At 51.6% G+C, this 20,168-nt stretch overlaps 1 protein-coding gene across 1 annotated transcript in view; it reads left to right on the forward strand.

The window, feature by feature from the left end:
* lamtor5 (late endosomal/lysosomal adaptor, MAPK and MTOR activator 5) overlaps positions 1–16,447 on the forward strand; it is a 28,795-nt gene extending 12,348 nt beyond the window's left edge. The window contains exons 2-4 of the mRNA XM_068057558.1: positions 7,472–7,533; positions 13,208–13,325; positions 16,164–16,447. Of these exons, the coding sequence (XP_067913659.1) occupies positions 7,472–7,533; positions 13,208–13,325; positions 16,164–16,224 (241 nt within the window). The 3' untranslated portion in view covers positions 16,225–16,447. The remainder of the gene's footprint in view (positions 1–7,471; positions 7,534–13,207; positions 13,326–16,163) is intronic.
* The last annotated feature ends 3,721 nt before the right edge of the window (positions 16,448–20,168 follow it).

The raw sequence follows: 20,168 nt of genomic DNA on the forward strand, positions 1-20,168 counted from the left end.
TAGAGAGAGAGGGGGGAAGAGGGGGAGAGGAGGGAGGGAGAGAGAGAGAGGGGGGGAAGAGGGGAGAGGAGGGAGGGAGAGAGAGAGAGGGGGGAAGAGGGGGAGAGGAGGGAGGGAGAGAGAGAGAGGGGGGGAAGAGGGGGAGAGGAGGGAGGGAGAGAGAGAGAGGGGGGGAAGAGGGGGAGAGGAGGGAGGGAGAGAGAGAGAGGGGGGAAGAGGGGGAGAGGAGGAGAGGGGGGGGAGAGGAGGGAGAGAGAGAGGGGGGGAGAGGAGGGAGAGAGAGAGAGGGGGGGAGAGGAGGGAGAGAGAGAGGGGGGGGAGAGGAGGGAGAGAGAGAGGGGGGGAGAGGAGGGAGAGAGAGAGGGGGGGGAGAGGAGGAGAGAGAGAGGGGGGGGAGAGGAGGGAGAGAGAGAGGGGGGGAGAGGAGGGAGAGAGAGAGGGGGGGAGAGGAGGAGAGGAGGGAGAGAGAGAGGGGGGGAGAGGAGGGAGAGAGAGAGGGGGGGAGAGGAGGAGAGGAGGGAGAGAGAGAGGGGGGGGAGAGGAGGGAGAGAGAGAGGGGGGGAGAGGGGGAGAGGAGGGAGAGAGAGAGGGGGGGGAGAGGGGGAGAGGAGGGAGAGAGAGAGGGGGGGGAGAGGGGGAGAGGAGGGAGAGAGAGAGGGGGGGAGAGGGGGAGAGGAGGAGAGAGAGAGGGGGGGAAGAGGGGGAGAGGAGGGAGAGAGAGAGGGGGGAAGAGGGGGAGAGAGGGAGAGAGAGAGAGAGGGGGGAAGAGGGGGAGAGAGGGAGAGAGAGAGAGAGGGGGGGAAGAGGGGGAGAGGAGGGAGAGAGAGAGGGGGGGAAGAGGGGGAGAGGAGGGAGGGAGAGAGAGAGGGGGGGAAGAGGGGGAGAGGAGGGAGAGAGAGAGAGAGGGGGGGAAGAGGGGGAGAGGAGGGAGAGAGAGAGGGGGGGAAGAGGGGGAGAGGAGGGAGAGAGAGAGGGGGGGAAGAGGGGGAGAGGAGGGAGAGAGAGAGGGGGGGAAGAGGGGGGGGAGAGGAGGAGAGAGAGAGGGGGGAAGAGGGGGGGAAGAGGGGAGAGGAGGAGAGAGAGAGGGGGGGAAGAGGGGAGAGGAGGGAGAGAGAGAGGGGGGGAAGAGGGGGAGAGGAGGGAGAGAGAGAGGGGGGGAAGAGGGGGAGAGGAGGAGAGAGAGAGGGGGGGGAAGAGGGGGAGAGGAGGGAGAGAGAGAGGGGGGGAAGAGGGGGAGAGGAGGGAGAGAGAGAGGGGGGGAAGAGGGGGAGAGGAGGAGAGAGAGAGGGGGGGAAGAGGGGGAGAGGAGGGAGAGAGAGAGGGGGGGAGAGGAGGGAGAGAGAGAGGGGGGGAAGAGGGGAGAGGAGGAGAGAGAGAGGGGGAGAGGAGGGAGAGAGAGGGGGAGAGGAGGGAGAGAGAGAGGGGGGAAGAGGGGGAGAGGAGGGAGAGAGAGAGGGGGGGAAGAGGGGGAGAGGAGGGAGAGAGAGAGGGGGGAAGAGGGGGAGAGGAGGGAGAGAGAGAGGGGGGGAAGAGGGGGAGAGGAGGGAGAGAGAGAGGGGGGAAGAGGGGGAGAGGAGGGAGAGAGAGAGGGGGGAAGAGGGGAGAGGAGGAGAGAGAGAGGGGGGGAAGAGGGGGAGAGGAGGGAGAGAGAGAGGGGGGAAGAGGGGGAGAGGAGGGAGAGAGAGAGGGGGGAAGAGGGGGAGAGGAGGGAGAGAGAGAGGGGGGGAAGAGGGGGAGAGGAGGGAGAGAGAGAGGGGGGGAAGAGGGGAGAGGAGGAGAGAGAGAGGGGGGAAGAGGGGGGGAGAGGGAGAGAGAGAGGGGGGGAAGAGGGAGAGAGAGAGGGGGGAAGAGGGGAGAGGAGGGAGAGAGAGAGGGGGGAAGAGGAGGGAGAGAGAGAGGGGGGAAGAGGGGGAGAGGAGGGAGAGAGAGAGGGGGGAAGAGGGGGAGAGGAGGGAGAGAGAGGGGGGGGAGAGGGGGAGAGGAGGGAGAGAGAGAGGGGGGAAGAGGGGAGAGGAGGGAGAGAGAGAGGGGGGGAAGAGGGGGGAGAGAGAGAGGGGGGGAAGAGGAGGGAGAGAGAGAGGGGGGGAAGAGGAGGGAGAGAGAGAGGGGGGGAAGAGGGGGAGAGGAGGGAGAGAGAGAGGGGGGGAAGAGGGGAGAGGAGGGAGAGAGAGAGGGGGGAAGAGGGGGAGAGGAGGGAGAGAGAGAGGGGGGGAAGAGGGGGAGAGGAGGGAGAGAGAGAGGGGGGGAAGAGGGGGAGAGGAGGGAGAGAGGGAGAGGGGGGAGAGGGGAGAGGAGGGAGAGAGGGGGGGAAGAGGGGAGAGGAGGAGAGAGAGAGGGGGGAAGAGGGGGAGAGAGGGAGAGAGAGAGGGGGGGAAGAGGGGGGAGAGGAGGGAGAGAGAGAGGGGGGGAAGAGGGGGAGAGGAGGGAGAGAGAGAGGGGGGGAAGAGGGGGGAGAGGAGGAGAGAGAGAGGGGGGGAAGAGGGGGGAGAGAGAGGGGGGGAAGAGGGGGGAGAGAGAGAGGGGGGGAGAGGGGGGAGAGAGAGAGGGGGGGAAGAGGGGGGAGAGAGAGGGGGGGAAGAGGGGGAGAGAGAGAGGGGGGGGAAGAGGGGGGGGAGAGGGGGAGAGGGGGGAGGAGAGAGGGGGGAGAGGGGGAGAGGAGGGGGAGAGGAGGGAGAGAGAGAGGGGGGGAAGAGGGGGAGAGGAGGGAGAGAGAGAGGGGGGAAGAGGGGGGGAAGAGGGGGAGAGGAGGAGAGGAGGGAGAGAGAGAGGGGGGAAGAGGGGGAGAGGAGGGAGAGAGAGAGGGGGGGAAGAGGGGGGAAGAGGGGGAGAGGAGGGAGAGAGAGAGGGGGGAAGAGGGGGAGAGGAGGAGAGAGAGAGGGTGGGAAGAGGGGAGAGGAGGGAGGGGGGAAGAGGGGGAGAGGAGGAGGGGGGAAGAGGGGGAGGGAGGAAGAGGGGGAGAGGAGGGAGAGAGAGGGGGGGTAAGAGGGGGAGGGAGGAGGAAGAGGGGGAGAGGAGGGAGAGGGGAGGAAGAGGGGAGAGGAGGGAGAGGGGAGGGGGTAAGAGGGAGAGAGGGGGGGTAAGAGGGGGAGGGGGGAGAGGGAGAGAGAGGAGGGGGAGGGGGGAGAGGAGAGAGGGGGAGGGGGGAGAGGGAGAGAGAGGGGGGGGGAGGAAGAGGGGAGGGGGGAGAGGGAGAGAGAGGGGGGGAGGAAGAGGGGGAGGGGGGAGAGGGAGAGAGAGGGGGGGGAGGAAGAGGGGGAGGGGGGGAGAGAGGGGGGAGGAGAGAGGGGGGGGAGAGGGGGGGAGGAAGAGGGGGAGGGGAGAGAGGGGGGGAGAGAGGGGGGGAGAAGAGGGGGAGGGGGAGGGGGGGGAGGAAGAGGGGGAGGGGGGGGAGGAGGGAGGGAGAGAGGGGGGGAAGATGAGAGGGAGAGGGAGGGGGGGAGGAAGAGGGGGAGGGGGGGAGGGGGGAGGAGGGAGGGAGAGGATGGGGGTAAGAGAGAGGGAGAGGAGGGGGGAAGAGAGAGGGAGAGGAGGGTGGAAGAGAGAGGGAGAGGAGGGGGGAAGAGAGAGGGAGAGGAGGGGGGAGAGAGAGAGGGGGGGGAGGAGAGGGGGAAGGGGGGGGGAGGAAGAGGGGGAGGGGGGGGAGGAAGAGGGGGAGGGGGGGGAGGAGGGAGGGAGAGGAGGGGGGAGAGAGAGGAGAGGAGGGGAGGAAGAGGAGGGGGAGGGAGAGGGGAGGGGGGAAGAGAGAGGGAGAGGAGGGGAGGGGGGAAGAGAGAGGGAGAGGAGGGGGGAAGAGAGAGGGAGAGGAGGGGGGAAGAGAGAGGGAGAGGAGGGGGGAAGAGAGAGGGAGAGGAGGGGGAAGAGAGAGGGAGAGGAGGGGGGAAGAGAGAGGGAGAGGAGGGGGAAGAGAGAGGGAGAGGAGGGGGGAAGAGAGAGGGAGAGGAGGGGGGAAGAGAGAGGGAGAGGAGGGGGGAAGAGAGAGGGAGAGGAGGGGGAAGAGAGAGGGAGAGAGGGGGAAGAGAGAGGGAGGGGAGGGGGAAGAGAGAGGGAGGGGAGGGGGGAAGAGAGAGGGAGGGAGGGGGGAAGAGAGAGGGAGGGGGAGGGGGGGAAGAGAGAGGGAGGGGGAGGGGGGAAGAGAGAGGGAGGGGGAGGGGGGAAGAGAGAGGGAGGGGGAGGGGGGAAGGAGAGAGGGAGGGGAGGGGGAAGAGAGAGGAGGGGAGGGGGAAGAGAGAGGGAGGGGAGGGGGAAGAGAGAGGGAGGGGGAGGGGGGAAGAGAGAGGGAGGGGGAGGGGGGAAGAGAGGGAGGGGAGGGGGGAAGGAGAGGGAGGGGGAGGGGGAAGAGAGAGGGAGGGGAGGGGGAAGAGAGAGGAGGGGGAGGGGGAAGAGAGAGGGAGGGGAGGGGAAGAGAGAGGGAGGGGGGAGGGGGGGAAGAGAGAGGGAGGGGGAGGGGGGAGAGAGATGAGGGAGGGGGAGGGGGGAAGAGAGAGGGAGGGGGAGGGGGGGAAGAGAGAGGGAGGGGGCAGGGGGGAAGAGAGAGGGAGGGGGAGGGGGGAAGAGAGAGGGAGGGGGAGGGGGGAAGAGAGAGGGAGGGGGAGGGGGGAAGAGAGAGGGAGGGGGAGGGGGGAAGAGAGAGGTGAGGGGGAGGGGGGAGAGAGAGGGGGAGGGGGAGGGGGGAAGAGAGAGGGGAGGGGGAGGGGGGAAGAGAGAGGGGGAGGGGGGAAGAGAGAGGGGGGAGGGGGGAGGGGGGGAGAGAGAGGGGGAGGGGAGGGGGAGGGGGAGGGGGGAAGAGAGAGGGGAGAGGGGGAGGGGGGAGGGGGAGGGGAGGGGGAGGGGGGAAGAGAGAGGGAGAGGGGGAGGGGGAGGGGGGAAGAGAGAGGGAGAGGGGGAGGGGGAGGGGGGAGAGAGAGGGGGAGGGGGAGGGGGGAAGAGAGAGGGGAGGGGGAGGGGGGAAGAGAGAGGGGGAGGGGGAGGGGGAAGAGAGAGGGGGAGGGGGGCAGAGAGAGGGGAGGGGGAGGGGGGGGAGAGAGGGGAGGGGGAGGGGGAAGAGGGAGTAGGGATGGGGGAGGGGGGGGTGAAGAGGGAGGGGGAAGGGGGGGGTGACAGAGGGAGGGGGAGGGGGTGAAGAGGGAGGGGGAGGGGGGGAAGAGGGAGGGGGAGCGGGAGGAGCAGGGGAGAGAAACTGTGAGGATGGGGGGAGATGGGCTAAGAGGGGGAGAGACAGGGATACAGGACTGGGGGGTGGAGGGCCAGAGGTGCGGAGGGGTTTGCTGCCACCTCACAACCTTAACGTCTCACTTTGTAAATTAATATCAGCACAGAAAAAATATTGGTGAAAATGAAGGAGCTGAAAGAAGATCCCAGGTGAGCTGATAGACTCAATCCTCAGGTTCTAAAGAGGAGGGAGAGAGAAAACCAGGAACTCTAGGCCAGTCGGCCTGACATCAGTCTTTGGGAAATGCCAGAATCTATTGCTCTTAATAATGCACTTGGTAAATCACAGCATAATCAGACAAAGTCAACATGGTTTTGTGAAAGGGAAATTGTGTTTGACAAATATAATAGAATTTTTGAAGATGTCACTAATCGGTTAGATAAAGGGGAACCAGTAGATGTATTACCTGGAATTTGCTAAGGTGCCACACAAAAGGTTAATGCACAAGATAAGGGTTCGTGGAGTTGTGGAGAAATATATTCACATGGATAAAGGATTGGTTAACAGACAGGAAGCAGTGAGTCGGGATAAACGGGGCATTTTCAGGTTGTAGGCTGTGATGAGTGGAGTGCCACAAGGATCAGTGCTGGGGCCACAACTAGTTACAATCTATATTAATGACTTAGACTAAGAGATTGAAATTAACATGTCTAAGTTTGTTGACGATACAAAGCTAGGTGGGAAAGTATGCTGTGCAGAGGGCACAGACGTCCTGGGGGTTATCATTGACCAAAAATTGGACTGGAACAGCCATATAAGTACTCTGGCTACAAGAGCAGGTCAGAGGCTGGCAATTCTGCGGCAAGTAACTCACCTCCTGACTCCCCAAAGCCTGTCCACCATCTACAAGGCACAAGTCGGGAGTGTGATGGAATACTCTCCACTTGCCTGGATAAGTGCAGCTCCAATAACACTCAAGCTCGACATCATCCAGGACAAAGCAGCCCACTTGATTGGCACCCCATCCACCACTTTCAACATTCACTCCTTGCACCACCACCAACCCACAGTGGCAGCAGTGTGTACCATCTACAAGATGCACTGCAGCAACCCGCAAGGCTCCTTCGACAGCACCTTCCAAACCCACAACCTCTTCCATCTACACGGACAAGGGCAGCAGATGCATGGGAACAACACCACCTGCAAGTCCTCTCCAAGCCACTAACCATCCTGACTTGGAACTATATCGCTGTTCCTTGACTGTTGCTGGGTCAAAATCCCTAACAGCACTGTGGGTGTACCTACACCATATGGACTGCAGCGGTTCAAGAAGGCAGCTCACCACCACTTCTAGGGCGACTAGGGATGGGCAATAAATGCTGGCCTGGCCAGCGCTGCCCACATCCCATGAATGAATAAAAGAAAGAGGTTGCTAACAAATATGTACAGGCTAAATGAATGGCTATCAAGGTGGCAGATGGAGTATAATGTGGGAAAGTGTGAGGTTATTCACTTTCATAGTAAGAACAGAAAAGCAGAATTTTATTAAAAGCACAAGACTTCTAAATGATCAGAGAGACTTGGGTATGCTTGTACAAGGAACACAAAGTTAGCATGCAGGTACAGCAATCAATTAGGAAGGTGAGTGGCATGTTGGCCTTTATTGCAAGGTGATTGGAATACAGGAATAAAGGAGTTTTGCTGCAATTGTACAAGGCTTTGGAGAGATCACAGCTGGAGTACTGTGTGCACTTTTGGTTCCATATTTATGGAAAGATATTGGAGGTGGTACGGTGAAGGTTCACTGGATTGGTTCCTGGGATGAGAGGGTTGTCCTATGATCAGCAGAGTAAATTGGGCCTATACTGTCTATAGAGTTTATAAGAATGAAAGGTGATCTCATTGAAACATAGAAGACCCCAAAGGGGCTTGACAGGGTAAACAGTGAGAGGTTGTTTCCCCTGACTGGGGAATCTAGAACATGGGGGCACATTCCCAGGATAAGGGATCGATCATTTAGGACTGAGATGAGAAATTCCTTCACTTAAGGGGTTTGAGAACCTTTGGAATTCTCTATCCTAGAGGGTTGTGGATGTTCCGTTAATATATTTAAGGCTGGGATGGACAGATTTTTGGTGTCTCAGCGGGCGGGAGAGTCGAGTTGAAGCCTAAGATCAGCCATGATTGATTTGAATGGCAGAGCAGGCTCGACAGGCTGTATGGTCTACTCCTGCTGCAATTTGTTATGTTCTTAAATGTTTCCTCATCTTGCTTCGGGTTCTTTTGCCAATTGCCTGGAATTTGTCGTCTCTATTCCCACAGGATGAAGAACCCCGCCATTATTGGGGTGCTCTGCGCTGATGAACAAGGCCTAAACTTGGGTTGTGAGTATTCAGCTGGATCCCATCACTGATGCCCCGATGGTTGTGTGAACCCGCACAGCACTTGTCCCACTAAGTGTGTTACTCCCCATCCAATGCAACCTGTCCTTCCCTACGGCAGCCTGGCTGTTTAAGTGCTGAGACACAAGTTACTGCATATTGAGTCCCTATGTGTGGTTTGCAGTCAATCTTCATTGTGTCTAGGATGTAGTAATGTTGTGATTTGGTTACAGGAGTGCATTCTGTTAGTGGACTAATAATCCAGAGAATGAGAGTTCAAATCCCACTGGCAATTTGAGAATTTGAATTCAATTTAAAAATCAGAGAAAGTTTATGGCACAGAAAGAGGCCACTTGGCCCATTGTGTCTGCGCCGGCCAAAAAATTGAGCTACCCAGCCTAATCCCACTTCACAGCATTCGGTCCGTAGCCCTGCAGGTTACGGCACTTGAGGTGCATATCCAGATGCCTTTTAAATGAGTTGAGGGTTTCTGCCTCTACTACCCTAGCAGACAGTGAGTTCCAGACCCCCACCACCCTCTGGTGAAAAATGTTTTCCTCATCTCCCCTCTAATCTTTCTACCAATCACTTTAAATCTATGCCCCCTAGTCACTGACCTCTCTGATAAGTTAAATAGGCCCTTCACCTCCACTCTATCCAGGCCCCTTACAATTTTGTGCATTTCAATCAAATCTCCCCTCAGCCTCCTCTGCTCCAAGGAGAACAACCCCAGCCTATCCAGTCTTTCCTCATAGCTGCATTTTCCAGTCCTGGCAACATCCTTGTAAATCTCCCCTCTACCCTCTCATGCAATTACATCCTTTCTGAAAAGGTGACCAAAACTGCAGACAGTATTCAAGTTGTAGCCTAACTAATGACTTATTAAACAGTTCCAGCATAACCTTCCTGCTCTTATATTCTGGATCTCAACTAATAAAGGAAAAGATTCCATATGCCTCTTAACTACTTTATCAACCTGTCCTCCTACCTTCAAGGATCTGTGGACATTCACTCCAAGGTCCCTCACTTGCTCTATACCTCCTCAGTATTTTCCCATGAATCGTGTATTCCTTTGCCTTGTTTGATCTCCCCAGTGCATCACCTCACAGATCTCCGAGTTGAATTCCATTTGCCACTTTTCTGCCCACCTGACCAGTCAATTGATATCTTCCTGTAGTCTATATCTATCCTCCTCACTATCAACCACAAAGCCAGTTCTTGTCGTTTGCAAGCTTCTTGATCATTCCCCCTACATTTACGTCCGAATTATTAATATATACCACAAACAGCAGGAGACCCAGTACTGAGCCCTGCGGAACCCCAGTGGAAACAGTCCTCCAGTCGCTAAAGCAGCTGTCAACAATTACCCTTTGTTTCCTGCCACTGAGCCAATTTTGTATCCACCTTGCTGCATTTCCCTGGATCCCATGGGATTTTATTTTTTAACCAGTCTGCCATGTGGGACCTGGTCAAAAGCCTTGCTAAAATCCATGTAGACCACATCAACTGCACTGCCCTCATCTATCCTCATTACTTCAAAAAGTTCAATCAAGTTAGTCAGACGCAGTAGTCATCCATTAACAAATCCAAGCTGACTATCCTTGATTAATCCATGCCCTTCTAAGTGACAGTTTATTCTCTCAGAATTGATTCCAATAATTTGCCCACTACTGAGATTAGACTGATTGGCCTGTAATTATGCGGTCTACCCTTCACTCCCTTTTTAAACAGCGGTACAACGTTAGCAGTGCTCCAATCCTCCGACACTGCACCTGTATCCAATGAGGACTGGAAAATGATGGTCAGACCTTCTGCTATTTCCTCCCTGCCTTTTAACAGCCTGCGGTACATTTCATCAGGCCCTGGTGATTTATCCACTTTCAAGGATGCGAATCCCATCCAGTTCTGATGAAAGGTCACTGACCTGAAATGCTAACTCTGCTTCTCTCTGCCAGACCTGTCGACTATTTCCAGCACTTTCTGTTTTTATTGCTAATCCCATTAATGTTATCTCTCCCTATGGTTATTACATCCAATACTTCACACTCCTCCTCAATTACAATGTCTGCATCGTTTGCCTCTTTTGTGAAGACTGACGCAAAGTATTCAGAACTATAGCATCTTCCGCCTCCACACATAGGTTACCTTTTTGGTCTTTTATGGGCCCTGCTCTCTCCTTAGTTATCCTCTTACTCTTAATGTATTGGGTTCACCATGATTTTACTTGCCAATATTCTTTCATGCCCTCTATTTGCTTTCCTAATTTCATTTTTGATTTTACCCCTCCACTTTCTATACTCCTCGCTGCTTTCTGTAATATTGAGTTCTCTGTGTCAGACATAAGCTTTCCTTTTCTACCTTATCTTACCCTGTAAGCTCCTTAACGTCCATGGGGCTCTAGATTGGTCGTCCCACCCTTTCTCTTCGTGGGAACATGTTTACTCTGAATCTCCCCTTTGAATGCTTCCCACTGTTCTGACACTGATTTACCTTCAAGTAGCTGTTTCCAGTCCACTTTTGCTAAATCACTCCTCAGCTTAGTAAAATTGGCCTTTCCCCAATTGAGAACTCTAACTCCTATTCTACCCTTGTCCTTTTCCATAATTGTTAAAACTAACTAAATTATGATCACTACCACCAAAATGCTCTCCCTGCCACTTCTTCCACCTGCCCATCTTCATTTCCTAAAACTAAGTCAAAAACTGTACCCTCTCTTGTTGGACTTGCTACGGCGCAGTGGTTAGCACCGCAGCCTCACAGCTCCAGCGACCCGGGTTCAATTCTGGGTACTGCCTGTGTGGAGTTTGCAAGTTCTCCCTGTGTCTGCGTGGGTTTCCTCCGGGTGCTCTGGTTTCCTCCCACATGCCAAAGACTTGCAGGTTGATAGGTTAATTGGCCATTATAAATTGCCCCTAGTATAGGTAGGTGGTAGGGGAATATAGGGACAGGTGGGGGATGTGGTAGGAATATGGGATTAGTGTAGGATTAGTATAAATGGGTGGTTGATGGTCGGCACAGACTCGGTGGGCTGAAGGGCCTGTTTCAGTGCTGTATCTCTAAACTAAACATACCAGCCAAAAAGTTCTCCTGAATGCACCAAAAGAATTCTGCTCCCTCAATTCCTCTTACACTAAAACTATCCCAGTTAATATTGGGGTAGTTAAAATCCCCTACGATTACTACCCTATTGTTTTTGCATTTCCGAGATTTGCTTACATATCTGCTCTTCTATCTCCCTCGGACTGTTTGGGGGTCTATAGTACACTCCCAGCAATGTGATTGCCCCTTTTTTTGTTCCTTAGCTCAATCCATATGGCCTCATTTGTTGATCCTTCCAACATATCATATCTCTCCTCACAGCTGTAATTGTCACTTTGACCATAATTGCTACCCCCCTCCTTTTTTTATCCTCCTCCCTATCGTGTCTGAAAACCCTGTAACCAGGAACATTGAGCTGCCTTTCCTGTCCCTCCTTAAGCCACGTTTCTGTAATAGCTATGATGTCGTACTGCCTCGTGTCTATCTGTGCCCTCAGCTCGTCTGCTTTATTTACTATACTCCTTTCATTGAAATATATACCCTTGAGCACTGCCAAATGTTTTTTTTAAATTTTCTAACCTGTTTCTTCTGCCTTCTAGACTCATCCACTAATTTTCTGCCTTCCATTTTCATTTCTGATTTTGTCCCAACTGAATCTACCCTTAAGTCCCCATCCCGCTGCCAAACTAGTAAACCTTCCCCAACAGCACCAGTAAAACATCGTGCAAGGAACTCTGTCCTGGCTCTGTACTGGATCCAATGTCCCGAGAATCTAAAGCCCTTCCTCCTGCACCAACTTTCCAGCCACACATTCATCTGTTTTATCCTTCTATTTCTATACTCACTTGTGTGTGGCACTGGGAGTAATCTGGAGATTACTACTTTTGAGGTCCTGCTTGCTAATTTCTTACCTAGTTTAGTAAACTCTTTCTGCAAGACCGCATCGTTCTTTCTACCTATGTTGTTGGTATCAATGTGGACTACAACTGCTGGCTGTTCATCTGCCCCACGCCCCGCCCTGCCCTACCTCTGAGTGCTCTGCAGCCGCTGAGTAACTTCCTTGACCCTGGCACCAGGGAGGCAATACACCGTCCTGGATTCACGTCTGTGGCCGCAAAAACGCCTGTCTCTTCCCCTGACTATCAAATATCATATCGCTATTGCTCTTCCAGTATTCCCTGTGCTTGCCCCACCCCCCCGCCCCACATACAGGTGAGTCACCCATGGTACCGTGGCCTTGGCTCTGGCTGCACTCCCCAAATGAACAGTCACTTTCCTCAGTATTCAGTACTGAATACCTGTTGGAGAGTGAGATGCACTCGGTCAGGGTGTTGGTGGGGGTGGGGGGGGGGGTGGGGGGGTGTGATGTCTCCTGCACTACCTGCCTGTTCTTGACGGTCTGTTGGTCACCCATTCTCTCTCTCCCGGCATACTCTTAAGCTGTGGGATGACCAGATATGTAAACGTGCAATCCATGAAACTCTTGCCAACATGGATGCGCCGCAGTGTTGCCAGCTGCTGCTCAAGTTCCGAAACCCGGAGCTCAAGCTGCTGCAACCGACGACATTTCCTGCATGTACAGTTATTCAGGACCCAGCAAATCTGTGAAGAATTTCGCCATAGACTCAGGACAGAGATTGTAAGTGGGTTGATAAGTTTGAGCCGTGTGGCCTGGGGTGGAGGGTCAGAGTTGCGGGGCTGCAGTGTTGCTCCCGCAGCTGGACTAAGTCCTTCTAAGTCCAGACAGGTCCACAAATCTGCTTCTGGGCACTGTCTGGTCATTCCTGGATCCTGGGTGAGGTGCGAGGACCAATCCCTGGAGAATGTTCATGAGAAATGGGGAGGGGCTTGGATGGAAAAAATAAATTAAGTTTTTTTTCTGCAAGTACGTCCCACGTGATTCAGAATTCTTTATGATGAACTTTGAAGGGGAAAGGAAAAGGCAAAATGGGAAACTAGTCAGATTTCCTGGAGTTTCCACATAGCACAAGATGTGCACTGCAGAGGGTGAAGCAGCCCTGCCTTTCCTATAAGATAATAAACCTTGGTACTACAACTAAACACTGATGCTAATAAACCCTGTTACTACCAATAGCAATAACCCTACTACTGCTAATACAAACTTTACTAATATTAATCTACATTAGCACTGGTAATGTACCCCGCCAATATTAAAATGTAGTAGTAATCTTACCAATAGTAATAAACCTTATTTAAAAATAAAATCAAATCTGGTCTCAGTCAACGTGAGCGTGAAGCTGTTGGATTGACATAAAAGCCCAATGGTCTACTGATCTTTAGGGAAGGAAACTTGCCGTCCTTACCCAGTCTGGGCCATCATGTGACACCAGTCCCATAGCAATGTAGTTGACTCTTAAATGCCTTCAGAATTGGCCGAGCAAACCACTCAGTTAATGGGTAACTGGGATGGTCAGCGACAGCCACATCCTGAGAATGAATCAAGCAGTTAATCACCCCAGCCTTGGTTCCTATATCACAGTCTTGATGCAGTCTCCTCCCCGAGAACTGTTCCCTGGGTGCCCTGTCGTGCAGTGACGTATGGTGCCCAGTGTCGCGGACTGGCGTGCGGTGTAGAGGGAGTGATGGTCAGTTTTACAGAGGATGTTATGCTTTCTAGGTCGTGGGTCACTGATTGATGAACACGCAGGCGTGGTGTCCGTTCTCGCACAGCAAGCAGCAAAACTGACCACTGACCCAACAGACGTGCCAGTGATTTGCCTGGAGTCGGACAGCGGGTGAAGATTTAAATAATTGCCTCTGGGAGTTTTCGCTGGGTTCTGTCCTGTGACTGGAGTGACTGAATCACGTGCCCTCAAAGCCCAGGGTAGTCTTGTCTCATACAACTACCGTGCTTCCAACCTGTTGTCATGGCCCATGAAACATCCCTTGCCTGGGGAGCTGGCAGGGGGCAATATAGAAACATAGAAAATAGGAGCAAGAGTAGGCCATTCGGCCCTTCGAGCCTTCACTGCCATTCAATACGATCATGGCTGATCATCCAAACTCAGTACCCTGTTCCCGCTTTCGCCCCGTATCCCTTGATTCCTTTATGTGCCCTGTGCCTCAGTGTATTGCAGAGGGAGCAGTGCTCTGCTTGCTCTCGCCCTCCCTGGTGTTTGTTTGGGAGGGAGTCTGACCAGTGGCTGCCCTCTGACCTTGGCCAGTGGTCATTGTCCTGTAGGCCGGTATTTAACATTATAACCAAGCTTGGGTCCACAGTGAATAGTGGGCGAAATCAGGAGCCCTGCACATTCTTTGTCTGTTCCCTGCTTCTCTCACCATCATCCCTCTGACCTCCCGTTCACTCTCTGATCCGCATTCGTTGAAACTCGGTGAATGTGAATCTGATCTGCAGCCACAGTTTGTGGCAGATTCCAGGCAGGCTGAGATTTCGGGGTGACTGGTGCTCTGAGGGTTCATTCTGAGGTCAAGGCACGTTGGCAGAATAGGGAGAACTTCAGTTGGTGTCTGGTGTGGGGGACCTCTTTGCTGACCTTGCAAAGCTGTGAAGGATTTAGCCATGGACTCGGGACAGAGATTGCAAGTGGGTTGATAAGTTTGAGCTGTGTAGCCTGAGGTCAAGGGTCAGAGTTGCAGGGCTGTAGTGTGGCTGTTGCAGCTGGATTAAGTGGCTCTGCCCTGGACAGGTCCGTAAGTCTGCTTCTTGGCACTGTCCAGTCGTTCCTGGATCCTGGAAGCTTGGATGAGGTGCGAGGACCCAATCCCCAGAGAATGTTCAGGAAAAAAGCGGAGGGGCTAGGATGGAAAAAATATATTAAGTTTTTTTTTCTGTAAGTACATCCCACATGGTTTAGAATTCTTTATGATGAGCTTTGAAGGGGAAAGAATAAGGTAAAATGAGGAACTGAACAGATTTTTGGCAGGGCAGGAGTGTGGAGGCTGAATAATTGGGTGGAGTAGGGAGAGTGATATATGATTCTGGTATTAGGAATAAAATTTCTATAGCACCTTTTTAGAACCTTGGAATTGTCCCAAAGTGTTTTATAGTCTGTGGTACTTTTGTATGTATACTGTATTCCGACCAGGTGAGAAATGTGTCAAGGGGTCTGTTACTATCTTCACCTGGTCTTATTCTAACAGGGTTTAATTTTAAACAGTGTTTTGAGCTCCCCCTTTGTGAATCCTTGTTCACAACTTTCCAATTACAAGGCAAAGAAATGAGCACCAACAGGCTTTCTTTGGTTTAAAGAAGAAAGATGAAATTTATTAAACCTTAAACTCTAATCTGGTTAATGCCTATGGATATATGATGTGCCCATGCTAGCATGCAGCCGTGATACACACATGCAAATAGGGACAGAAAAGAGCAGAAGAAAAGATAAGTAGAACAGTTTGAGGCAATATCTTGTTACAGTTTCTCGAGCTCGCTGTAGTCCTTGATTGAAGATATGGTCTTGTGTTTTGTTGGGACCCAGTGTTCCTTTCAAACCTTATTCACGTAGGAGACTTTTCTGAGTTTACATGTTTTCACAAGATTCAGTTCTGTGGGAAGGCGATGGAAGCAGGCAGACAGGAGAGGCTGCAATTCTTAGTTTTTTAGTTTTAGAGATACAGCACTGAAACAGGCCCTTCGGCCCACCGAGTCTGTGCCGACCATCAACCACCCATTTATACTAATCCTACACTAATTCCATATTCCTACCACATCCCCACCTGTCCCTATATTTCCCTACCACCTACCTATACTAGGGGCAATTTATAATGGCCAATTTACCTATCAACCCGCAAGTCTTTGGCATGTGGGAGGAAACCGGAGCACCCGGAGAAAACCCACGCAGACACGGAGAACTTGCAAACTCCACACAGGCAGCACTCTGAATTGAACCCGGGTCGCTGGAGCTGTGAGGCTGCGGTGCTAACCACTGTGCCGCCCTTCTTGCTTCAGTTCCAGGAGAGATCTTTACTCCATGAGCACATGGCTTTGTCTCTTCAAAATCCTTTGTTGGGAGTTCAAATTCTCTGCAACAGCCAGTTAGTCATGTGACTAAAACTGGTCTGACCACTTCTGTGTATTGGGGAAGCAACGACTGGGTCCCCATTGTTCCAACACTGCTAGTTACTATACAAATATCCTTCCAGTCAGGGGCTTGCAATTTTAAGTTTTCATGTTTGTGGCGAAATAATGTGTGCCTCTGTCTTGGCAGGTGGGGGGTTTGTCTGTGAGGTCACTTGTAGGAAATGTGGCAGCCAGTTTGCACACAGCAAGATCCCACAAACAGGAACTTCATAATGACCAGATAATCTATTTTTAGTGACGTTGGTTGAGGGATAAATATTGGCCAGTCGCGGCCTCGATTTAACATCTCATCTGAAAGACAACCCATCTGACAGCGCAGCACTCCCTCAGTACTGCACAGGCAGTGCTGGTTTAGATTATAGGCTCGAGTATCTGGACTAGAACTTGACACGAGCCATGGCTGAGAGCTGAGGATGGGAGGAGTGAGAGACAGGAGACGACTTGCAGGAGAGAGGCACCTTTCATAATGGATGACTCTGCAGCTTCGAGCAGCTGCAACGATTTTTATTCACTCAATATCATTCTCTCTCTGCAGGAATATCATGATCCAGAAACATGGAGGCATCACCATCGCTGTGCATAAGATGACGGTCTAAGTAATGGAGCTGAGGTGTGATGATTTGCAACGTACTGAGAGTTGACAACATCGGCTGCCACTGGGGGTGTGGGAGGATCTGTATTTTAAGCCTTCAAAAGGCAGCTTCTGAGTTCGATCGGTGTCTGGATCATTGACATTTTTGGGGCTGAGGGAGAAAGTAAAACTATTTTATCTGTCTGTGCAACTGGTTTAAAATTAAAGACAAACTGAAGTAACAAAAATGTACACTTTTGAGTATCTTCACCTCCCTCCTGAATTGGGATGGGTGATATTCCCTTGTATGTTCCGAAATAGCTATGACAAGGCTACAGTGAATTTAGACTCCGGATCCACAAGCCTCTGTCTAAAGTGGGTTTAGACTAGATTAATTGGTGAATGAGGCAGTGGTAAAAGTGAGGAATGTGGGGAGGTGGTGGGAGAGAGAAGGAAATAGTATCTGAACAATTCTAGAGAGATGTGTTGGAGTTGCTGGGTTCGTTTCATCCGTTACCCTTAAGTGGGAATGATGTGGGATCTCCATGACAGTTATTGCTTCATTCCAGATGAAAGTATTTTGTCTGTCCCACCCTCTGGATCTACAGCACATTTCTTTCTACCTGTGAAACTTGAATTTTTCCTAGTTTTCACTAAGGTTGTGCTGAGACCGAGTTTTCTAGAGTTTAGTGAGGGACTTGGTGAGTAGTCTCTGTATTGATAAACCTGTTGGAACTCTACACACCCCTAGAAAAGAGTGAAGTGTGAAAATGAATGTGTGCTGCCCCTCACTCCCCTCCTCAAGAACATTAATAAAATATTGGAGTATTTCCCTTGTGCTATAGTTCCAGATTTTCGCCTTTTTTATCTAGAACGGGAAATGAGGAGTGTGCTGTGGTCGTTCCACATTTCGTCAGGACAGACTTGCTGATACTCGGGCTTGTCGGTGGGAACTTGGCTTTTGTTTATGATCATGATGGTATCCATGAGGACGGTGTCATTCTCTCCATCTTTAGCTAATTGAGAACTGACTCCTCGCTCCCTCTACCTCTCTCCTCCCCTTTCGTAAATCCATGTTAACAAATTAGATATTTTATTATCCAAGTGTCCATTTGTCACATCCTTTAGAATAGATTCTAACATTTTCCCTACTGATGCAAGGCTAACGGGTCTGTAGTTCCCTGTTTTCTCGCTCCCTCCTTTCTTAAATAGTGGTGTGACATTTGCCACCTTCCTATCTGTAGGAACTGTTCCAGAATCTCTAGAATTTTGGAAGATGATCAATGCATCCACTATCTCCATAGCTACCTCTGTCAACACTCTGGGATGTAGAATATCAGGTCCTGGAGACATAACCTTCAGCTCCATTAATTTCTCCAATACAGCCTTCATACTAATACTAATTTCCTTCAGTTCCTCATTCCTCCTAGTCCCTTTGATCTCTAATTTTGGGAGATTTCTTGCAGCTTCCTCAGTGAAGACAGACACAAAGTAATTATTTAGCTTCTCTGTCATTTCTCTATTCCCCATTAGAAATTCTCCTGACTCTGCCTGTAATGGACCTACATTTGTCTTAGCCAAATATTCCTTTTTACATACCTGTAGATCTTTTACAGTCCGTTTTTGTTTTTTACTAGTTTACATTCATATTCTATTCTCTTTATTTTTTTATCAGTTTCTTGGTCCTCCTTTGCTGTATTCTAAAATCCTCAGGTTTACTACTGTTTCTGGCAACTTTATAGGCCTTTTCTTTTAATCTTATACAATCCTTAACTTCCTTTGTTATCCATGGTTGACTGCCCTTACGTTTGGGATTTTTGTGTCTTGAAAGAATGTATAGTGGCTGTAAACTATGTAATATTTCTTTAATGACTATCCATGTGTGTACTCTCATACCTTTTAATGTATTTTCCCAATCCACCTCAGCCAATTTACCCCTCATACCTTCATAAATTCCTATGTTCAAATTTAAATATCCTGGCTCCAGATTGAACTACCTCACTTTCAAACGCAATGTAAAATTCTGTCATATTATGGTTACCCATCCCTAAAGGTTCTTTTACAACAAGATTATTAATTAGCCCTTTATCATTACATAATACTAGATCTAAAATAGCCTGTTCTCTAGTCGGTTCCTCAACATATTGCTCTAGAAAACCATCCCTAAGACACTCCAGACACTGGTCCCTCAGCATTAGTGCTAGTTAGGTTTACCCAGTCTATGTGCAGATTGAAGTCACCTATAATTACTGTATGACCCATGCTACATGCTTCTCTAATTTCCTGATTAATACCATGCCCCAACACTACCATTACTGTTTGACCCATAAACAACTCCTACCAATGTTTGCTGCCCCTTGCTGTTTCTTGGCTCCTCCCAAACATTCCACATTTTGTTCTTCCGATCTGAGATCCGCCCTTACTAATGTACTGATCCCATCCCTTAGTATCAGCGCAACACCATCTCCTTTTCCTTTTTTGCAACCCTTCCTATTATGAATGGGAAATCATGTTTGATGAACCTGTTGGGGTTTTTTGAGGATGTTATGAACAGAATTGATAAAGGGGAGTGGGTGGACGGAGTATACTTGGATTTTCAGAAGGCTTTTGATAAGGCTGCATTTGCTGACAATGCTACCGGTAGGTGGCGCTTCTGTGGCACATGCGCAAAACGTCACAGTCTGCGATTTCAGGCAGCTGCCAGGATTAAAGATGGCGCTGCTCAAATAATCACACTGAGGCAACCTAACAAACACATGGCAGCACACACTGGCCGGAGTGAGAGAGCGAGCAGGCTGCGGCCGGAGTGGGCCTGGGGGGGGAGTGGAGTGGGCGAGCAAACGGGACGGGGGAGGGGGGGGGAGAGAGGAGGACTGCGTTTTCTGCGCGTGCGCCATAAACTTGCAACAGCAAAAGACATACCGGCCGGTCCTCGCACCCGGTGACACCAAGGTCTTCGGCTGCTCACTCCCGGCGGCTCTCTACAGCCTCTCACTTCCGGCCCCCTCCATCCAGCCGTCCCATCCAGCCGCTTTCTCCCTTACTTCTCAACTGTACTTCAGGCATTGCAGCTGTCTGCTCCCTGCCTTTTGCATCCCCCTCTTCAGGCACTGCTGAATGTAACTCCCTCCCACTACACCCTCACCCCCCTCTCTACCTCCCACCCCCCTACCTCCCTCCTCTCCTCCCCAACCCTCCTCTCCCCCTCTTGTCCCCCTACCCCTCTCCTCCTCACCTCCCCACCCCCCCTTCCCTCTCCCACAACCACCCCCCCCCCACTTCCCTCTCCCACAACCACCCCATCATGTTCTCCACCGACCACCCTCCCCCCCGTTCTCCGCTGACCACTTCCCCGACCAACCCCCGTTCTCCCCCGCCAGTTGATTGTGACGCCATTCACAACTCCAGATCCTGAGGCAGTCCTTGCCTGCATGCAGCTAGAGCTGGACAATATTCAGGTTTGAGCTGATAAGTGGCAAGTAACATTAGTGCCATGCAATTGCCAATTAATGACTATCTCCAACAAGAGAGAATCTAACCATCTCCCCTTGACATTTACCAGCAATAAAAACTGGCATTGCCCAAATCTTAAGAATAAATTTAAGAATATCAGAGGGATGAGCTGTGATGGGACAGAGGCTTTTTCCCATTCTTAGATTTCCTGATGAACTTGGTATTTCCAGTGGTCTCATTTTCAAAGGAGAGAAGCAACATTTGCTAATCTAAAACAGCATGAAATACTTGGAGTTCATGAGGTTCATCTTGGCACTGAGGAATGTACATCAACTGGAAGGGAAATGCTGCAATTAACAGCCAGATATTTCTGTAAGTATACAACTGAGGGAAAAGCAGGGTAGTACTTCAGAAAAATGTTTTATTTCAGAATTCCAATGTTGCTCCTTTTACACAGGGAAACAGCACTGATCAGCAGTTGCACCCTAGATTATTGATTTAGTCTCCTAATTGAAG

The sequence above is a fragment of the Heterodontus francisci genome, chromosome 25 (assembly GCF_036365525.1).
Source record: "Heterodontus francisci isolate sHetFra1 chromosome 25, sHetFra1.hap1, whole genome shotgun sequence".
Taxonomy (NCBI): Eukaryota; Metazoa; Chordata; class Chondrichthyes; order Heterodontiformes; family Heterodontidae; genus Heterodontus; species Heterodontus francisci.